Source organism: Marmota marmota, unplaced genomic scaffold (genome assembly GCF_001458135.2).
Source record: "Marmota marmota marmota unplaced genomic scaffold, marMar, whole genome shotgun sequence".
Classification (NCBI taxonomy): Eukaryota; Metazoa; Chordata; class Mammalia; order Rodentia; family Sciuridae; genus Marmota; species Marmota marmota.
The window spans coordinates 6,760,153-6,778,710 of record NW_026000240.1 but is presented as its reverse complement, the minus strand read 5'-3'; the positions used below and the strand labels follow the sequence as shown (position 1 = coordinate 6,778,710).

Here is an 18,558-nt window from a genome sequence, read left to right as displayed (position 1 = left end):
CCTCCTTATTTGTCTTTCTTTCTCGTCTGACTATTCTGACTGAAACTTCTGGTGCTATATTGTGTAGGAGACCAACCTTACACATGACCGAGTCACACTCCCCAGCTGGGTGCTGAGGCACTCAGTCACAGAAATGTGGCAGAGCTTTCCCCACCCTTCTTGGGTTTGAGGGTTGGTGTCTCATGCATGGGTGTGTCTTGCTACAGCCCCATGGGTGGAGCTACGCTCACCTCCTTTGTAATATAACCCCTTGCCCTGTTTAGGATAGAATCTTCCATGGAAGTGCCTTGTGTGTGTGTCCCCTTCTCTTACTGTGCCCTTAGTGGCCTACCCAGGTGTCAGTCAACCTGCTGACAGTGGACATCATGAAGATAGACTCAGCCCCCTGAAACCTGACCCCTTGCTTCATTTGAATAGCTTCTCCTCAATTAAAGGTTCAGCGTGTGCTCTCGCTCTCTCTCTTCTCGGCCTTAAGGGCCGAGGAGTTGTCACAGCGACCCCAAAGAAAAAGGTATTTGTGTCTCTTGTGTGGTTATTTTGCGCAACCCAGTTAGCCCAGTTCAACTGGAGTGACCCCTGAGCCTTTTAGTCACGAGAACAGAAACCCCGCAATATTGAATAAGAACAGTGAAAGTGGACACCCTTGGGGGAAATGTGTGTGGTTTTCCCCCATTCAGTGTGAGTCTTTGTGGATAGCCTTTATTATACTGAGTCATGATCCTTCCATACTTAAGTTTGTCCAACGCTATACTCTTAAAGGGATGTCGAATTCTATCAAATGTTTTTTCTGAATCTACTGAGATGATCATATGTTTTGTCCTTCATTCTCTTTATGTGATGTCTTACAGTTAATGATTTGTGTACATTGAACCACCCTTGCATCATGAAATGAAACCAACCTGACCATGGAATAGGATCTTGTTCATGTGCTGTTCAATTTGATTTGCTAATACTTTGTGAGAATTTTGCATCTATGTTCATCAAGAATACTAGTCTATACTTTTCCTTTTTGTTGTGTCCTTGTCAGGTTTGGGTGACAAGGCCAGCATTGTTATTTGGGGATTTTTCTTTATCTTCTATTTTTTTTTTTTTTTGGTAATCACATGTTGACTGAGGTGAGAAGGTATTTCATTATAATGAAATGCTGGCCTCATAGAATGAGTTTGGAAGGGTTCCCTCTCTTTCAGTTCTATTAAAGTTTGAGAGGCATTTGTGCTAAATTGTGGTGAAATTCAGCAGTGCAGCCATCTGGTCCTGGGCTTTCCCTTGCTGGGAGACTTTTTATTAACTGACTCAACTCATTACTTGCTATTGGTCTATTCAGATGTTTTTATATCCTCTTGGTTCAATTTTGATTAGTCATGTGTGTTCAGAAATTTGTCCATTTCTTCTAGATTTTCCAATTTTTAGCATATAGTTTTTCAAAATATCCCTAATAATTGTATTTCTGTTGTGAAAGCTCCTTTTCATATTTTTTATTTCATTTATTTCAGTCTTCTCTCTTCCCCTGCCCCTCGCCTTTGTTGTTGTTTTGGTTAATCTAGCTACAGGTTTGTCAAGTCTGTCTTTTCAAATAACCAACCCTTTGTTTCATTGATCTTTTGTATGTTTTAGACTCTATTTATTTCTTCTCTTTACTATATCTTCCCTTTTTCCCTCTATAACAAACAGTTGCTGGCTGTTCTGAGCCTTGAGCACCTTAGGTGCTGAGGGACACGTGGTGTGTCTTTTGTCCTCGGATTACCTATCACGTCCTGATCCTAAGTTGACACTGTTCAGTGTCTTTTATGACTTAACTATTGACAATGTCACTTTTTCATACTGAGAATTTTTCTTTTTAATGTAGTTAAAGTTTCTGACTTTTGAACTTTGTTTAAAAGAAGGCTGTTTCTTCTGTAAAGTCTTAATGTATTCTGATAACTTATTTATTCAATGTTGTAAATTTTCATTATAAAAATGAGCAAATGACCTTAATAGACACTTCCTTAGTTTATTCTCAGGTAGTGGTGGTTGTTGTGTGTATGTGTATCTATTGTGAATGCGCTTGCTTTCATGCCTTCTTTTTCAGCGAATTTGAAATATGGATTGATAGTTTTAGAAATATATAACATTATACTTAAAGTCTTTCCAACACTAATTTGAAATGGCATTTTAATCATTTCTCATATGTGTAAATCTGTTTTCTAAATTTTTGGGGGGGAAGGTAGGTACCAGGGATTGAATTCAGAGCCACTTAACCACATCTCCAGCCCTATTTTGTATTTTATTTAGATACAGGATCTCACTGAGTTGCTTAGTGCCTCACTGTTGCTGAGGCTGGCTTTGAATTCATAATCCTCCCGTCTCAGACTCCTGAGCCCCTGGGATTACAGGCATGCGCCACTGCACCTAGCTGTTTTCTAAATTCTTTAGTCTGTTCTGTGACCAATTTGTCTATTTTTATGCCCTTATCAAATTTAAATCATTATAACTTTATAATATCTCCTAATATCTGATTCAAAACTTTATTCTTTTTCAAGTTTGATTGATATTTTTTTCCAGGTGAGTTTTAGGATATCTTTTTAAAAAATCTTATTTTAGATTTTGGAACTGCAGTGGTTTATAGATTAATATATAGTTTTTGCTGGCATCACTTCTGCTGAGACATCTTTGTCCTTTAGTTCACAACCATTTTCCTCATCTATGCTGATAATTTCACAGTCTTTCAGGTTGTACATTTAGAGGTTCCTAAAAACAGCAATGTCGGCCTTCCCACAACTAGTTCCTCTAGCTGAGCATAATTCTATTAAGTTCAATTTGAAGTTCTCTCCCATTGTCTCTTTTCATTTCTCTGGAACACTTTCATCTTTATTAGCCAGTTTCCAGATCCAGTTTGTTTAAATGCCACATGGTTTCATGCCTGGGAGACAGGGGTCAGCATAACTGTGTATTCTGCTCTCTGTGCATAAAGTGAACAGATATGATTTATGTGATTCAGATATGAACAAATTCCAGTTATTGTAGATTAATTACTGAAGTGACATAAATCTCCCCATAACACAATTCAAGTTTCAGTTATCAGATACTACCAGATCACTGATGCAGAAAGAAGGGATGTGATTGTTAATTCCTCATGATGAATGCGTTAGTTTCTAATTGCTATCAAAATGAATCACCACAAACTTACTGGCTCAAAACAACATAAATAATTGTCTTAAGTTCTGAAGTTCAGAAATATAATGACCCTAACTGGCTTAATGTCAAGGTGTTAGCAGGGATACCTCCCTTTTGGAAGTTCTGGGGAGAATCCACTTCCAGGTCTTTTCCAGCTTTTCAAGGCCTCTTTCATCCCTTGGCTCATGGCCTGAACAGCATCTCCAAATCTCTCTGACCATCTGCTTCCCTCCTGTAAGGGCTCTTGTGCTTATACTGGAATCACCCAGATAATCCCGTCTTCTCATCTCAAGGTCTTCAACTCAGCAAAGTCCCTTTTCCCAGGTTTCAGAGACTAGGCTGTGGATATCTGGGGGCAGGATGAGCTTATTCTGCCTAATGTACATTATTTACATAGAGATTTGTGGGCTGAAGAGCCACCAGCAAAGTCTGAACCACATGGAATTACAGTTAATATATTCTAATAACTGAAACTTGAGTTGTGTTATAGGGAGATTTATGTCACTTCAGTAATCTGTAATAACTGGAATTTGTTCATATCTGAACCACGTAAAGCCAGGACTGCTATTTTAAGTTTAGTTAATAGATCAAAAAGGACAAGAAAATTCACATGTTACACATGCAGGGCCAGTGCTGAAATAAATGAGGTACAGCTTACCCTCATATCTGAAGAACACTGATAGCTTTCTTTTGCACTGGATCTTAAGCTCACCAGGATACTAACAAAGCTAATAGCTTTTCTCTTTGAGAAATGGGGTACAGGGGAATACGGAGAGGGGGAAAAACCCCTTAAGAACTAACAAAATCTTCCCTCAGACCTCTGCCATCTCTTGCCCACTCCTATCACTTAAAAAAAAGAACAGAGTCCCTTGTACTCTAATACCCAAACACTGGTTGTGTGTTACACTTTACCTATGAAGCAACATTTTTCTTTACACTGATTTATCAACATAAAAGAACTCTTCTAATAACTGATTAAGAATAGAATAAATGCTTGTTGTATGCTCACTGTTGAACAAGCTACAGAAAGAGTAAATAAGGGACACAGGTTTCTGATACTCTTACACCAAATAAAATTTTTAATAAAAGGAACCACTCTTAAGAAGTTTCTCATAAATTCATTTTATGTCAACAACAACAAAAAAAAACAAAAACAGATCAGTTCTATGCTTCTGACTGGGATTACAAAGTTCAGTCGCTGCGGCAGGCGTATTCTCCCCATGTCACAGGGGCAGTGCTATGCTCAGCTGCAATAAATCTAATCTTACAGAACAGGACGTGCCTGTGAAGAGGTACAGCTCATTTTATAATGCATATATAAGTATTGGAAATGTTTTCCTTCTACCAACTAGAGAAGAATAAATATTTCATAAAAATTCATTCTTAGGTTCCAACTATTCAAAGTCTTCCTACTTCATGGAATTCATAATTTAATAAATAGCCATGCTAATTTAAAATACTATTTCCTTAGTCTTTTAAATTAATATTGGAGGAAAAACATCACACACAGTGCTGAACCCTGGTGGTGTACATGGAACCCCATCCTCGTCCGACTGGTCCCTGATGGGTCTGTACCAGGGGAGCCTGATTCCAGGACCCCTGAGGATGCCTCTAAGGCTGTGGCTCAGCTTTCCTATTCAACCAGGTAGATAAGGAGCTTAAGTGCTAAGTGCATATTTCAAGCATATGTTCGGAACCTGTTTAAAGCCACAATAAATTATAAAAGGCTAATCCACAGGTATTCTTTCAGAGTGAATATAATCACTGAACTTGGTATATTACCCCCCTCCCTACCCTCAACCTTTTTTACTGTTGTAGAGAAAGACCCTCACTACAGAATTATCCTAAATCTATCAAGACCTGAGAATTTGTGTTCATGAAGTAGGTGAAAGGGCAGTCTCTGTTCTTCCCAGGTGACAATATCTGCACCAGGCTTCCCTGGGGCTTAGTCAACTGCAAGGTTATATATCAAAGTCCTTCAGCTCTCCCCAGCTAGCACCTATTTTCACTTTCACTTTCAATTTCACAGAAAGCTTTATGGCACTCTCCATTTCCTTCTTGACGATCTGAGCAACCTACAAAAGAAAACAATTTTTCGAGGTTAACAAACTCTGTCAGGTCAAAGGCTGTTTCCCAACCCATCCACTGACATGGTGATAAACCAAAGGTGCTTAAAACACAATCAGAAAAGAGCCAGGAATCTCAAAAGGCCCTTCACTGATGGGCAGGAGGCCTGACAGCTTTAGCTAGAACATTCAGAGCTTGGAAACCCTCAGGGCAAGACTCCAAATTGTTAGCTTATCCTAACAAAATTATCCCAGCATCAGGGATTTCTTTACTTTTAAGATTAAGTATGAAACTGAGCACTCTTAGCTCCTTCTGTAGCTGTAAGGACTCAACAAGCATCTAGCCACCCTGCAGCCCGTGAAGGGCCCCCAAAACCTCATGCACAGGAAAAAGCAAGTGGCCTCACCCAAGAGGTTTAGCTCCCTATGGAGTGAACCACACTCTGCAAAAATACCTGAACAACATCCTCTTCTGCCACTTCATATAAAAGTTCATCATGAAGTTGAAGGATGAAGAAGCCTCCTCTGTTCTGGCAGAACATCCCTTGCAGTTTTCTCTTTGGTAACAATCCTACCTCAGGAAAAAGCAGGAAAAATGAGTAGCATGTCATTGTGCCCTGGGATAGCCTCCTTTTGATGGTCCCAATCTATCTGTGGCTATCTTTAACCGCATATGACACCATAACTCATCTTCAATGACATATCTAGGTGGTCTATCACTGGAGACCATTATGTTAAGCAAAATAAGCCAAACTCGGAGGAAAAAGGAAAAGAAAGGAGGGGGTAGGGTGGGATCTCATGAAAAGCAAAGGGAGCTCTGTAGAGGAAAGGGACCAAGAGGTGGGAGGAGGAAAGTGTTGGGGAGTGATATTGGCTAAATTATATTGTTATATGGTACACATGTATAAATATGTCACAACAAATCCCATCATTATGTACAGCTATAATGCACCAATAAAAATGTGGAAAGAGAAAAGTAACATTCCCTGCTTTGATTTTTAATATGGTAAATACAGTACGTATAACCCACATAAACAAAAATTATTTGGGATCCTTAATAATTTCAAAGAGTATGAAGACATTGAGAACTGCTGAGAAATAAAATATAAAAAACTTCCCTTTTTTCTGATAATATTGTTTTCACCATGTTATAGTAGGGCCTCCATCAAGGGACAATCCTGTTCTATTGATTTGGAGCTTACCCTCCCGATGGCCATGGGACTTGAAGGTTGAGTGGAGGGTCTCTAGCTGCTTCTGAATGTTAACGGTGGCTATTTTGACTATATCAGCCGCTGATCCTTGGACTGTAGTGTTGATGGCTTGACGCTCAGCCTATAAAATACAACAACAGGTGCTCTATCAGATGCACCAACATGGTTTTCTGCTTGACCTGAGTGTCCACAGATCAGTATTCATATTTGCTGTCAGAATGGAAATTTGGACTGAGACATGACCCAGAACGTCAACTATTAGGCTGCATCCTAAGAATAACAACCACAATGATCCATGGCTTTAGATTCTGTAGTGGCCACACACTTCCTTTAGACTAAGTGTAAAAAGTCAGGTTGTTTCAGTTTAGAAATCTTCAGTACTCAACTGAAGTACTCAAATCTTCAGTACTCAACTAGGACCCCAAATCTGCATAGTATTTAGAATGTATTCAGTAACTCAAAATCGTTTTATCTTAGAAAAATATGCCATCAGTGTTCTAGCTATTCTAAACTCCTCTCTAAAAGATTTATTCCTCAAAGTACTTTTTCTTTTGCTGCTGCTGCTTCTTTTTTTTTTTTTTTTTTTTTTAAACAGTTCTGAGGATTGAACTCAGTGGCAATCCACCATTAGGCTACATTCCAGACTTTTAATTTTGAGACAAGGATTTTGCTAAGTTGACCAGAGTGGCCCGAAACTTGCCATCCCCCTGCCTTAGCCTCTCGAGGTGCAACGCTGTACCCAGCTACTCCTCAAAATACTCTTAATCTTATAGATGTAAGTAGAGCATCATTCTTTGTGCTGTGTGACGGAAGCACATCCCCCATACTACTGGCCTGTTGGTCCTTAATTGTGTTTGCCTCCAGCTGATAAGAATCAGTGCTTTTTATTGGCTGCTGAGGCTACATGGCTACATTAGCTGCTAGAGAAAGTACAGATCTTGGATCTCTTGGTGATACCTTAAAACTTTCCGGAAATGATTGCTGCCAGGAGCTTCTTGGCTGGGCAATTATGGCTGCTAAAAATAATTATACCAGAACAATAGGGTAAGAAACCTGAGTTAATATTTGGTATAACCTCTCCATGAATATCACTTCTGATGCCCCAAAATTTCTAAAAAACAAATGGCAGGTGTCTACTCAATGTAACTCAGAGTTCCTCTCAAGTTCCCTGCCACCTGGCCTACAAACAACTTTTAGGAGGTTAAATAAATGTTGAAGAGGTATACCTTAAAAAAAAAGAAAAATTAAAGAAAGTAACTTGTTGCTTGTCGAATGCTAATGAATCCACTGTAAACTTGGTTGTCACTGTTTAAAGAGTGACTGAATAATTTCAGTTATACTGACTCTTGCTCCTTGAAACTAGACACTTCCTGTCATGATTCCTTGCTGCCTTTCTATCAATTACAATTCCCCACCCATACCCATGCAATTTCAAGTGCTGTCCCCTATAAAAGGACAGCCTATGCTAGTTTTGGCCAATGAAATGTGAGACTGACACACAACACTACCACACACAAAAAAAAGGGGATATATCCCAGGTAAAGACTTTATTCCAGAATGAAGAAAATGTGGAGCAAAGCCATGATCACCATGGAGCCAAACTGTAACATGAATGCACAATAAACCTTGATTTAACCCACTGAAATGTGGGGGATGATTTCCCTAAGCAAGCACAGAAACAAATAATATATAATTTATGACGTTGTTACTTCTCTAATTCTCTTCCAAATTAAGGAAACTTGGCAGTTTGGGCTGGGTCCCACAAAGTTCAGTGCTTTCATTACCAGTATTTTTTTTATCTACATAAAAAAAAATGTGGTCTTCTGGAAATGGAAGACTTGGCCATTAAGACCAATCCTCCCACTGACAGTATCTCTACTGAAAAAGGTAGTCAGAAAAAGCCTCTCTGAATGAGTCAGGTGAAAGCAGGTTAAAAAAAAAAAAAAATCTATAAACTAGAGAACTAGGAGAGAAAGAAAACAAAAGGAAGAGATCCTGGCATTGGAGACTCTCATTTCTCCCAGAGGAACAAAAATATTCTAGAAGCAGAAGCTGAGAAGCTAAAATGCTGAGCAGAACTCTTAGTCTTTAGGATTTTAAGGAAACAAATATTTGAGTTCAGGGCCCCCCAAGTATAAAAGGACCTGGTAATCATCAGGTTGCAACCCAAAACCAATTCTCAAGGAAAAAAAGATAAATTGAAATAGTGTGACCCTGCCATTTTGCTTCAAATCATTTCTGTCTCTAGGGTAATCCTATATTGTTGGTCTCTGGTCCTCCTGCAAGAAGCAATGGTACACTTTCTCTGAATGAAAGCAAAATCATCAAACAAATTCCTCAATCTTCCAATATACAATGCTTAACACTCAGTAAAACTAACCAGGACAATAAGAAATTAAGACAATATAACTTTTTATGGAAAACTAAGAAAAACAAAAGGCAAAAAGAACAGAGTACAAGGATCTGAGATTCACCAGTTGATCAACTATTATCAAACTTAGTTAACTCTATAATCCTGTTTGATATATTCAAGGACATAAGAAAAAAATTTGAACTTTTCATCAGAGGGTGATATACCATAAAATGAGAACAAAACAAATTCTAGAACTAAAAACATTAAAAAACACTCAATAGGTGTTTTAATCAGCACATCAATGAATCAATCAGTAAAGTGAAAACTAAATTAGAAATATTCAGAATGCATTTATTTAAAAAATTAAAAAATTCAGAATAAAGTATGATGAAATGTAAATGTGGAAAATACAGAACAAAGAATATGAAACATAAGGGATTGAAAAAAATAAGCTTATAATTTATAACAGGAGTTCTAGAAAAAAGAGGAAAGAATATGATGAAACAGTAGTTAAAGTAGTGTTTAACAGTTTTAAAAAGTCAGAACCTATCAAGCCACAAATTCAGGAAGCCTCAATTAGCCCTCCCCACAATACAAACACAATTAAAAACCACACAGTCTTAGGCACAGGGCAGAAAATATGGTCAAAATCAGACAGAAAGAAAAATATACTGAAAACCACTGAAGAGAAAAACAGGCAAATTATAATCAATGAAGCAACAATTTAAAAAAGGATCAGCAAACTGGTCTGCAGACCAAATCTAGACCACCTTCTATTTCTACAGATAAACTTTTCTTGGAACATAGCCTCACTCATTCATGTATTATCTGTGACATCTTTTGTACTACACCAGAGGGTTGAAGAGTTGTGACCCAGAATCTACAGCCTATTAGCATTTCCTTTATCTGATGCAGGCACCATCAAAAATGTCAAGGAAAGTTCTCTTCATGGGTAATATGCTTACATTTTTCCCTCTGAATATGAAAGGAGGCAAACACACTTCTTTGGAACACTGTCCTACTTCTATTTTACATTGTCCTAGCCAGGAAGTCAAGCAAAAGCAATAAAAGGAATAAGGTTAGAAAAGTTCTATAGTTATCAATGCAGAAGTCATCAATAAAATCAATGATTACCCTTGTTGATTCAAAAGATCCAATTAATAGTCTAGTGTTCCTAAAAAGGGACATTAGTAGTACTTAGCCTTTGTTGAAAAAATACATGTCATTGAAATATGAAGTTAAAAATCAGAGAAACTTCAACATACATGAGCTTTATGATAAGGGTTGTTGTCTTTGATTCCTGGCAAGTATCTTCGCCTTCCCAAAATGGTCTGAACAAAGCCATCTCTTTTACAATTCTTCACTGTCTCTTTCATGAAATGATTAATCCCTAAGAAAGAAAATATAGAAATAACTAACAACCAAAGTCCATCCTTAATTTCATTCATTGGTTTCAATAGACATAGTAAAATATACAAAAATCCACCAGATTCTTAACACTACTATCACATTTTTGAGTTCCTAGTACATTTAATCCATGGCTTATTGTTTCAAACTAATGCTATCTAAGCCCCTAGCTCAAGTCCCAAACACAATGACACAGTAGCATATTCAGCAACTGTATTTTGCTATTCTGTATCTGTCCCTTTTATGGAAAGAAAAAAAAAGTATATTATATTAAAAAATCATAAGTAAGGTTAATGTTATTTGCCTCTAACAATGTCTGATGAAAACTTTTGATTAAGAAGAGATTTTAATAGAAAAGCCTGCAACTTGACTTTAATTTAAGTTAATCTAACATGGTCAGCTAGGTGGCAGAGAGGGGAATCAGCACTCAAGCTCCTCACCTGTGTACCTGGACTTGAAGGAGTCAATATAGCAAGCAGCATCTTCTTCTTTAATGCCCATCTGCTCTCCTAGAGATTTAGCTCCCATCCCATAAATGATTCCATAGCAAATCTGAAAAGGAGTCATCACACTTAAAAAGTAAATTAAAAGTCATAACTACATAAAATGCAAATACAGAGTTCATTAGGATTAGAATTTTTGTGAATTTTTTTTTATTTCATGGTGGATCAAAGAAATGATGAGATATGCTTTAATGGTTTAAATTCACAGAGGCTAATATCCACTGAACATCTTTACTGCCTTTTGGCATCACCTTTTGAGGGGCTGGAATGAGTAAAGGAAGAGAGTAAGTGATTCCTGGAAATAAATACCTTCCTCAACTCACAGCCTCCTGAAATCCCACAAATGCAGAATTTGTCCGAGTTAAAAACAAATAAAAACTCCTGAGGAAATTGGGGAGCAGTGCAGGAGAATGGTCTAGGTGAGGCCACTAAAGAAACTCTGATTGATATTAATTGATAATAATTACTGCCTGGGTTCACACCTACTTCCACCATTCACAAGACATAAATCTTGCACTAGCCATCTAACCTCTTTGTATTTTATTTCTTCATCCACAAAATGAAGACAGTGATACTCATGGATTGGTAAGCATTTCAGCAGTAAGTAACTGGAAGTGCAAATGTAAAATGAACACAGAAGGCCTTAGAGCTGGGGTATGCCTCTTAGCCAACAATCCTGCTCTCTGGAGAATGGGTCAGATGCCCCACAGGGCACTTGGTAAGAAGTGTCAGTGTTGATATAGGCTAGGAAGTGTGTAAGTGTGGCTTTGACCTTCTCAAGCAGGAGTAGGAATTTGCATGGATCCACTTCAGAGATATAAGTCAGCATGAAGGTTCACAGTCCTCAAAAAGCTAAAACACAATCAGTCATTAATTGTAATCCACAGCTCAACCATATTTTCTCAAAAAATATTTGAGAGCACTTTCTATACAATGTATAGAAATAATACTTGCTGTGGGCAAGTAAAAATGAAAATATGGAACTTGATATCAGGACATTTACTGACTAGAAAGAGGTTTAAAATATAAACATACAACCATAAAATAAAAACATACAACCATAAACACAATGAAATACATCACTTTTAAATGAGCTTGTACTAAATACCAGGTGCTCTGACTAGCCATATTATGGTCTTAAGTACACATGCCATTCTGACACAGAGTGGCCTCAGATCTTAGTCCATCTCATTCTTTCTATTATTTTTACAAAGGAAAGTGTAATGAATACCATGAGATGAGTATTGAATGCGGTTAGAAAGATGAAAAGACAGAAAAATGGTTCTTAAACTGAAAATAATTAAAATCACTTAAAACTTTTTGAACCACTAAATCCTTCCCATTTATATTAACATGTCCACCAGGATCACCTGTTTTGCTTGTTGCCTCAGATCATCTCCAACAGACTGTGGGTCTATCATCTTCCATTCTGCTGCGATGCTCCTGAAAACATCAGCTCCAGTGTTTAACACATGAATGAGACGATAATCTTGAGATAAATGAGCCAAGATTCTCAGTTCAAGCTGAGAATAATCAGCAGCCAATATTAAGCCACCTGAAACAGAAATGATCTTTAAAAAGCTAGTACAAGACTCTTTTCGAGATGATATATTTTGTCTTCGTTGTCTGATGTTCTGACTTCTAATTGGTGTACTCTACTGGTGATACTCTCATTTGAGTTTTTAATTTGGTTTATAATTTCCTTCATTTCCAGGATTTCTGTTTGTTTTTTTGTATAACCTCTATACAAGTTCTCATTTAGAACTTTGAGTTCATGTGTTCAAAAGTTTTTTCAGTATAATGCAATTTGGTTCTGTATATTAGATCATTTTTTTCTGTTTAGCTTTCAAGTATATGTAATATGTGTAAAGCTACCCTGACATCTGTCCCCTAAGCACAAAGCAGTGCTTTCCTCAGTGCTGCCATAGCACCTGGCACAATATAAAATGGCTCTTTCATGCCTCACTCACATGGCACTGGGTCCTTATGAATAGAAGACTTATATTTTCTTTTCATTCTATGGAAATATTTGCAGTTTCTGGTACATAAGAAGAATAGTTGTTGAATTAATTATTAATTAACTAATGGAGAAACTGTCTAATGAGTGAATATATTAAGTGGGCTGAGAGAAATGTACTTTGCTTCAATAGTAGACATGTAATGAAAAACATCAAGTGGTCAATAAGTAAGGAAGAGTTATTAAAAGGATTAAGATAATTTACCTATGGAGTAGAAATGAGTGGCTCATACATACATAGCAAAAACAAAATCAAAAAATAAAAGCAGTGTTGGGCTGGGATTGTGGCTCAGCGGTAGAGCTCTCACTTAGCATGGGCGGGACCCGGGTTCGATTCTCAGCACCACATAAAAATAAAGGCATTGTGTTGTGTCCATTTACAAAAAAAAAAAAAAAAAAAAAATTNAAAAAGATTACATATTCATATTTTTGCAACAGGGGGAAAAAAGATTACATATTCATATTTGCTTATATTTGCTAAAGAAATATTGGCAAGGTATTCAGGATACTCTTAGGTGCAGTTATTTCTATGAAATAATTGTTCTGAGAGGTTAAACAACAGGCACTGCCCCACTATTAGCACAGAGAAGGGAGGGACATGAGGTGGGCCATACAACTGTCTCAGGTTTCTGAATGGAGACATTTCCCCTGATGTACTGAAGGACCTGGAGCTGAAGCAAAGCACAATTCCTTCTGAGCTAAGGAAACAGACTAGAGTTTGGGCCTGTGAGGCACTAGAATTTAGAATTGGTGAGTGGAGACTCAAAATGTTCAAGATTGAAAGTATATTGCTCGCCAGAACAAAAATGTATATCCTATTAGTGAAAACTAAAAAATCCAAAGAGTTAACAAGGTAGAAACCATAATGTCCAGACACAACACCAAAAAATCAGTACACTTATGGAGAGTAAAAGTAACTGAGCAGGATAGAATTCAATCAATAGAAAAGTGACCAGGAAATCAGAGATGATGGAATTTTTAAAAGTTATCAAAATATATCCAGGAATTTAGAGAACATAATGATGAAATAGTGAATTGCAATAAAGTAATGAAAACTACAAAAAGAACCAACTGAAAATGCTAAAGGTGAAAATACATACAATATCTGAAATGTAAAATTGATCAGAAAGCTGTGACAATGATTAGACACCATAGAAGAAAAGATCAGTGAACATCAAACAGTCAATAGAAATTATCCCATTGAAGCACAAAGGAAAAAAAAAATGGTGGACAGATGAAAATGAAAAGAAAAAAGGCTCATTTCAAATGCTGGAACTGGAGAAGTCTTCACAACGTGGCTACTAAAAATTTTCAAATTCTGATGTGCCTCACACTACATTCCTATCAATCGACAATGCTTTTAAATCCAGCCACACTCTGGTCCTTGAACTAAAAGAAGACACTCAGGACTGCATGTCTCCATAAGAAGTCACCAATCAGCTCAAATAAAGAGCTCTAAAAACTCCATTGGTTAGGTCTGAACTTTGTACGCCGGTAGATCATACTTAAAAAATGAAACTGAAAATTGCCGAGCAGGTTGTGTTATCACAGACCTCAAGTTCACCTATGGACCTCAAGTTTCTGACAGAATTGAAGATAAATTCAGAGGGTTCATCACACTCACCCGGGGTGGCCACCTTGTAAAACATCAAGAGTAAACATGCATGCTAAAAGCTGGGAGGACTCAGGAGTTCCACAGGACTTCCACATGTCTTAATGACAAATAGGTCAATGGCTAGAGACTGAGGTCAGGCAGCATAAGGACAGCCTGGGGGTGACCCCATGCCACAGGAAGCAGCAGTGGGCAAAAAGGGAGAAGAAACATGGGAGCAAACAAGTCAGAGAGACCAAAACAATAAAATCTGTGCTCTTAGAAGTCAGAGGAGGAGAGAGTCAGGAAGCAGAGAGTTGATGAACAGGAACAAATGCTACAGGGAAGTGCAAGAGGATGAGGACTGGCAAAATCCACTGGATTCGGCAAAGAGTTTTCGATGGCCTCAGAATCCATGATTTCAGCAGACAGCTGCCACTGAGCTACACCAAAGAAGTTGCACAGAGGGCAAATCATGAAGGCAATGATAAACGACAGCCATCAGCCTGGCAAAACCTGGGAAGATGAGCTCCACTGCAGAGAGGAACGACAAGGGGTCAATGTCCCTGAGTCCCAGGGACAGCTTCAGTGATTTGAAAAAATTCCCCCAACAATGAGAAGCTCAAAATCCATTACCTGGAAAAGGGATGAAGGCATGTCGCATGCTCACTGCAAACGGCATCCCTCTGTCTGCAGCTTTCTTGCCCATCTGTGCCTGGTGTCCAGGGTTTGGGACGCAATTCTTCTTATTTTGTCCTCTGTGGTTACAAACAACATCATCAACTGAACATGAAGCATCTCAAAAATATGAAAGGTCCAGTTTTTCAGTCCAGTCAATATTTCTGTTTAAGAAACTTAAAAACAACCCAACCTGAACTCACTTTTAAACTTAACAGGTTTTGGCAAATATTTGATTAAGTGTGATGTGTGACATTTCTACAAACAGTCCTTTCCACAAGCCAATTCTGAGACAACTGACTCTAAATTAACTCAACAAATCTCTGACCATATCTCATAAACTACCAGTGCTGTTTCTTCCTATCATGTGCGTACAGGAGGGCAGGGCAGGTACTGCTGGCATTGCTAACCTCTTCCCTTCAGGATCTGAATTAAAGTCAGATTAACTGCTGGTTGATTCAATTAATGGCCCGGGTTTTCAGCCTCCCACTATCAAATAGCTTTTCTACAGACAAACTCAGGATTTAAAATGGTAGCACCTAGAAAAAATGGGTATGTCTAGAACTCAAAATTTAAACTCATTTCATTATTTTGTATAAGAGGCTATTTTTGCCATTCATACTCACAAAAGGGTATTAATACCAATACAGAGAAACAGAGCTTACCTGCCGGTGAGAAGCAGGCTTTTCCCTGGGGCCTGGGAAGGAGGGCTTTCCTCTACTAGTGTTGGCATTTTGATCTCAAAATCCCTTGGCACGTTCTGGATATTTGGTTCTGTAAAAGTTATTCGTCCTAAAATCAAGCAGGAGAAAGACATAAAATTAGAAAAAAAAATTAATCAGCCTTGCATTTCTGAATTATCCTTTAAAATGCATGCTCTATCAATGATAAACTAAATTTAGAACAAATGAAAATTTTCATCATTTTCATGCATCTAACAATGATAACATAAGTACAAAACCATTCCAAAATAAATGCCTGTGTTCTACATTCACTTAGCTCCCTGGAAAAGTGATCCCATGCAAACTGATAAACTGAACTATTCCTGTGCTAAAATGAGTGCCCAGTGTCAGCACAACAGGTTAGCAAGCACAGGAACGAGTCCAGGCAACTCAAATAGACCTTAGCAGGAATGAACGTCGGAGTTGTCAAGCCAGGGTGCACAGGCCAGAGAGGAGTGTGGACAGCAGAAGAGCAGCTGGACCCTGGAGAACAATGTCACCACGGCAGGGCACTACGCGCAGGAGTAGCAGTGAGGGGCAACTGGACCTCACTTTCAGACACCTCCTGGATGGTTTTCTCATCAGCACTATCATTCAAGAAAACAATAGTACTGACCTGGCTGGAGACTAGAATCAGGTGTTTCTAGTAAATAACTGTTTTTAAGTGATTATAAAGCCTTTATTCCCCCCCCCACACACAAATTTTAATAGTTTGTTTATTATTGATTGAACTTCTTTAAAACATATAAAAAGTATTTGGGCCATTAATTTTGTTCTTGCCATTAGCAACATTAAAATCCTCTATGATGAACTATTCCCTGTAATGGGCTCTTCTAGTAGCTGCTGTAAGTAATTTAATCTTCTTCTGATGAATTGGACATTTTGAGTGCCTTAGACATCATTTTTCTGAATAAAAACCTAATTTTGTATTCTTTTTATCTAGCTTTTAGCACAAAATAAGTGTTTAATTAATGGTAGCTTGAAATATAATTGTTATTATTAAATGTCCCCTTTTGTGTCACAAAGCTAGCAAATAGCAAAGGCAGGCATCCAAGGCTCTTTCTACCTCAGCACACTTTCTTCTTTTCTAGAATATAGTTCATATTTAGCACGCTGCCTTGGCCTATTAGTTGAATTAATAAGGTAACACTGGCAGACAAAAAAAGATTCTAAAAATAAATTATACAACATGCAAATAGCTTAGTGAAAGTGAATTCTAATCATGAAATAGTTTTGCCATGCTTAGGTAAGCTTACATTTCTAAAATATTATTATAAAATTATACATTATTAAAATATATTATTTCTAAAATCAATACTAGAAACAGAATTGACTACCTTCTGCTTTATGAGCAACAAATAAATGTGTAACATCTTTGAAAACCGTAGGGTGCTTTTGTTTTATCACCAAGTATTTTACACAAATTTATAAAGCATTAGCAAGTGTTCCAAAGTGATATTTAAATACCAAAAGAAATTGCTAGAAAGGACCAAGAGGATAGCTTAATAGACACAAAGGAAAAGAGAAAGTTGTTTAAAACAAAGAATAAGGCCAGGGAGGGAAGGCGAGAGCTCCTCTTGGTGTCTCCACTTTAAATAGTTTAGCAACTGTAAGAGACCATGTTGAGTGAAATAAGCCAGACACAAAGACAAGTACCATATCTTCTCTCTCGGGTGTGTTTTTTTTTTTTTTTTTAAAAAAAGTCAATCTGAATATATAATAGTGATTATCAGAGACTGGGAAGGGGAAAGGGTAGATAAGTGATCATAGTGTACATGTAGTCAAATATCATACTTAACCCATTAATATGTATAATACATGCTAATCAAAAATAAAATTAACAAAAAGATTTACAAGTGCTGATGGTAGGATTAGAGATGGTTTTTATTTTGTTGTATATAAGGTTGTGCATGTTAAAACATACTGGACCAAATAAAAATGTGGCAATATGGAAAAAAAATAACAGAGGAACTAATACCAAGCACTTTTCCAGAAGCATGTGCTAGTCTAAGCACTCAGCAGAATTAACCTACTTAATCCTCAGAATGACCAGTGAGGCAGGACTGTTCTGACTTTCTTTTATATAGCAAAAAACTTAAGGCACTGAAGCAGGAAGCACCTGTCTAAAGATTCACAGCACCAGGATTCAAACTGTGATTTCTGATTCAGAGCCCATATTCCATATCACCAGTCGAAACTGCCGCCTCTATGAATAAGTCATTTTTGAAATATATATATGTATACATTGTACATTTCTGTAAAAATGATATATATCATAATTAAAAACATTCATGAGCTTGTGTGAAATAAAGGCAGTCACAAACCTAATTTCAAATTTATTTTCCTTGAAAATGTAGTAGGTTAATACTAAAATGACTTTAAGAAGCACATTTTAAAATATTATCAGACCCATTATTTAAATACTTTTTTTTTTTGCAAACCACATATTATGTCTTGAATTAAGAGTATCTGAAGGGCTCTTAAAACTCAGTAAAAGAAAACAAAATCCAACTGGAAAAAAAAAAAAATATATATATATATATATATATATATATATATATATATATATATGACTGGGGTTGTAACTCAGTGGTAAAGTGCCCTTGAGTTCAATACCCAGTACCAAACTAAAGAAAGAAAAAATAATGAGTCCTGGAAATATAAGTGAAAATTGACAAGAGATCTAAAAGATTAGCAGATAAAGTCAAATTTTTCTGTTCTAGAATCTATTCAAAATTGACTTCCTGTCATGCTGTTTGTAACCTTTTCTTTTCACAAGTATTGTATAGGTAATAAGATAGTATTATAAAAATATGTAGGAAAATTCTACATATGTGTCCCATCCCCTTACCACTCC

General features: G+C 37.1%; 1 protein-coding gene across 2 annotated transcripts in view; it reads right to left on the bottom strand.

Moving 5' to 3' along the window:
- Positions 1-3,966: 3,966 nt before the first annotated feature.
- Polq (DNA polymerase theta) overlaps positions 3,967-18,558 on the bottom strand; it is a 107,082-nt gene continuing 92,490 nt past the window's right edge. For both annotated transcript variants that reach the window (XM_015486728.2, XM_048793941.1), the window contains exons 23-30: positions 15,645-15,771; positions 14,938-15,059; positions 12,064-12,248; positions 10,631-10,742; positions 10,049-10,173; positions 6,422-6,551; positions 5,675-5,790; positions 3,967-5,228 (exon numbers count right to left, since the gene is read on the bottom strand). In XM_015486728.2, the coding sequence (XP_015342214.1) occupies positions 5,115-5,228; positions 5,675-5,790; positions 6,422-6,551; positions 10,049-10,173; positions 10,631-10,742; positions 12,064-12,248; positions 14,938-15,059; positions 15,645-15,771 (1,031 nt within the window). In that variant the 3' untranslated portion in view covers positions 3,967-5,114. The remainder of the gene's footprint in view (positions 5,229-5,674; positions 5,791-6,421; positions 6,552-10,048; positions 10,174-10,630; positions 10,743-12,063; positions 12,249-14,937; positions 15,060-15,644; positions 15,772-18,558) is intronic.